General features: G+C 66.0%; 1 protein-coding gene across 1 annotated transcript in view; it reads right to left on the bottom strand.

The window, feature by feature from the left end:
• The window catches only part of BCL2 (B-cell CLL/lymphoma 2), a 97,603-nt gene that overhangs the window by 97,040 nt on the left and 234 nt on the right, over positions 1–329 (bottom strand). Inside the window, exon 2 of the mRNA XM_010000958.1 lies at positions 1–323. Within this exon, the coding sequence (XP_009999260.1) occupies positions 1–323 (323 nt within the window). The remainder of the gene's footprint in view (positions 324–329) is intronic.

Genomic DNA, 329 nt, shown 5'->3' on the forward strand with positions numbered 1-329 from the left:
TTGTCCTGAATCCAGTTGTGCAGGTGCCGGTTCAGGTACTCGGTCATCCAGGCAGCGATGCTGTCCACGAGTGAGGACATCTCCCGGTTGACGCTCTCCACGCACATCACGCCGCCGAACTCGAAGAAGGCCACGATCCTGCCCCAGTTCACCCCATCTCGGAACAGCTCCTCCACCACCGCCACAAAGCGGCCCCTGGCCGTGAAGGGCGTCAAGTGCAGCTGGCCGGACATGTGGGCAAAGTCCCTCTGGTAGCGGCGGGAGAACTCGTCCCCCGCCTGGCGCAGGGTGAGGTGCACGGCCTGGGGCGCGGGGCGCAGCCCCTCAGC

Source organism: Chaetura pelagica, unplaced genomic scaffold, assembly GCF_000747805.2.
Source record: "Chaetura pelagica isolate M959 unplaced genomic scaffold, ChaPel_1.0 scaffold104, whole genome shotgun sequence".
Taxonomy (NCBI): domain Eukaryota; kingdom Metazoa; phylum Chordata; class Aves; order Apodiformes; family Apodidae; genus Chaetura; species Chaetura pelagica.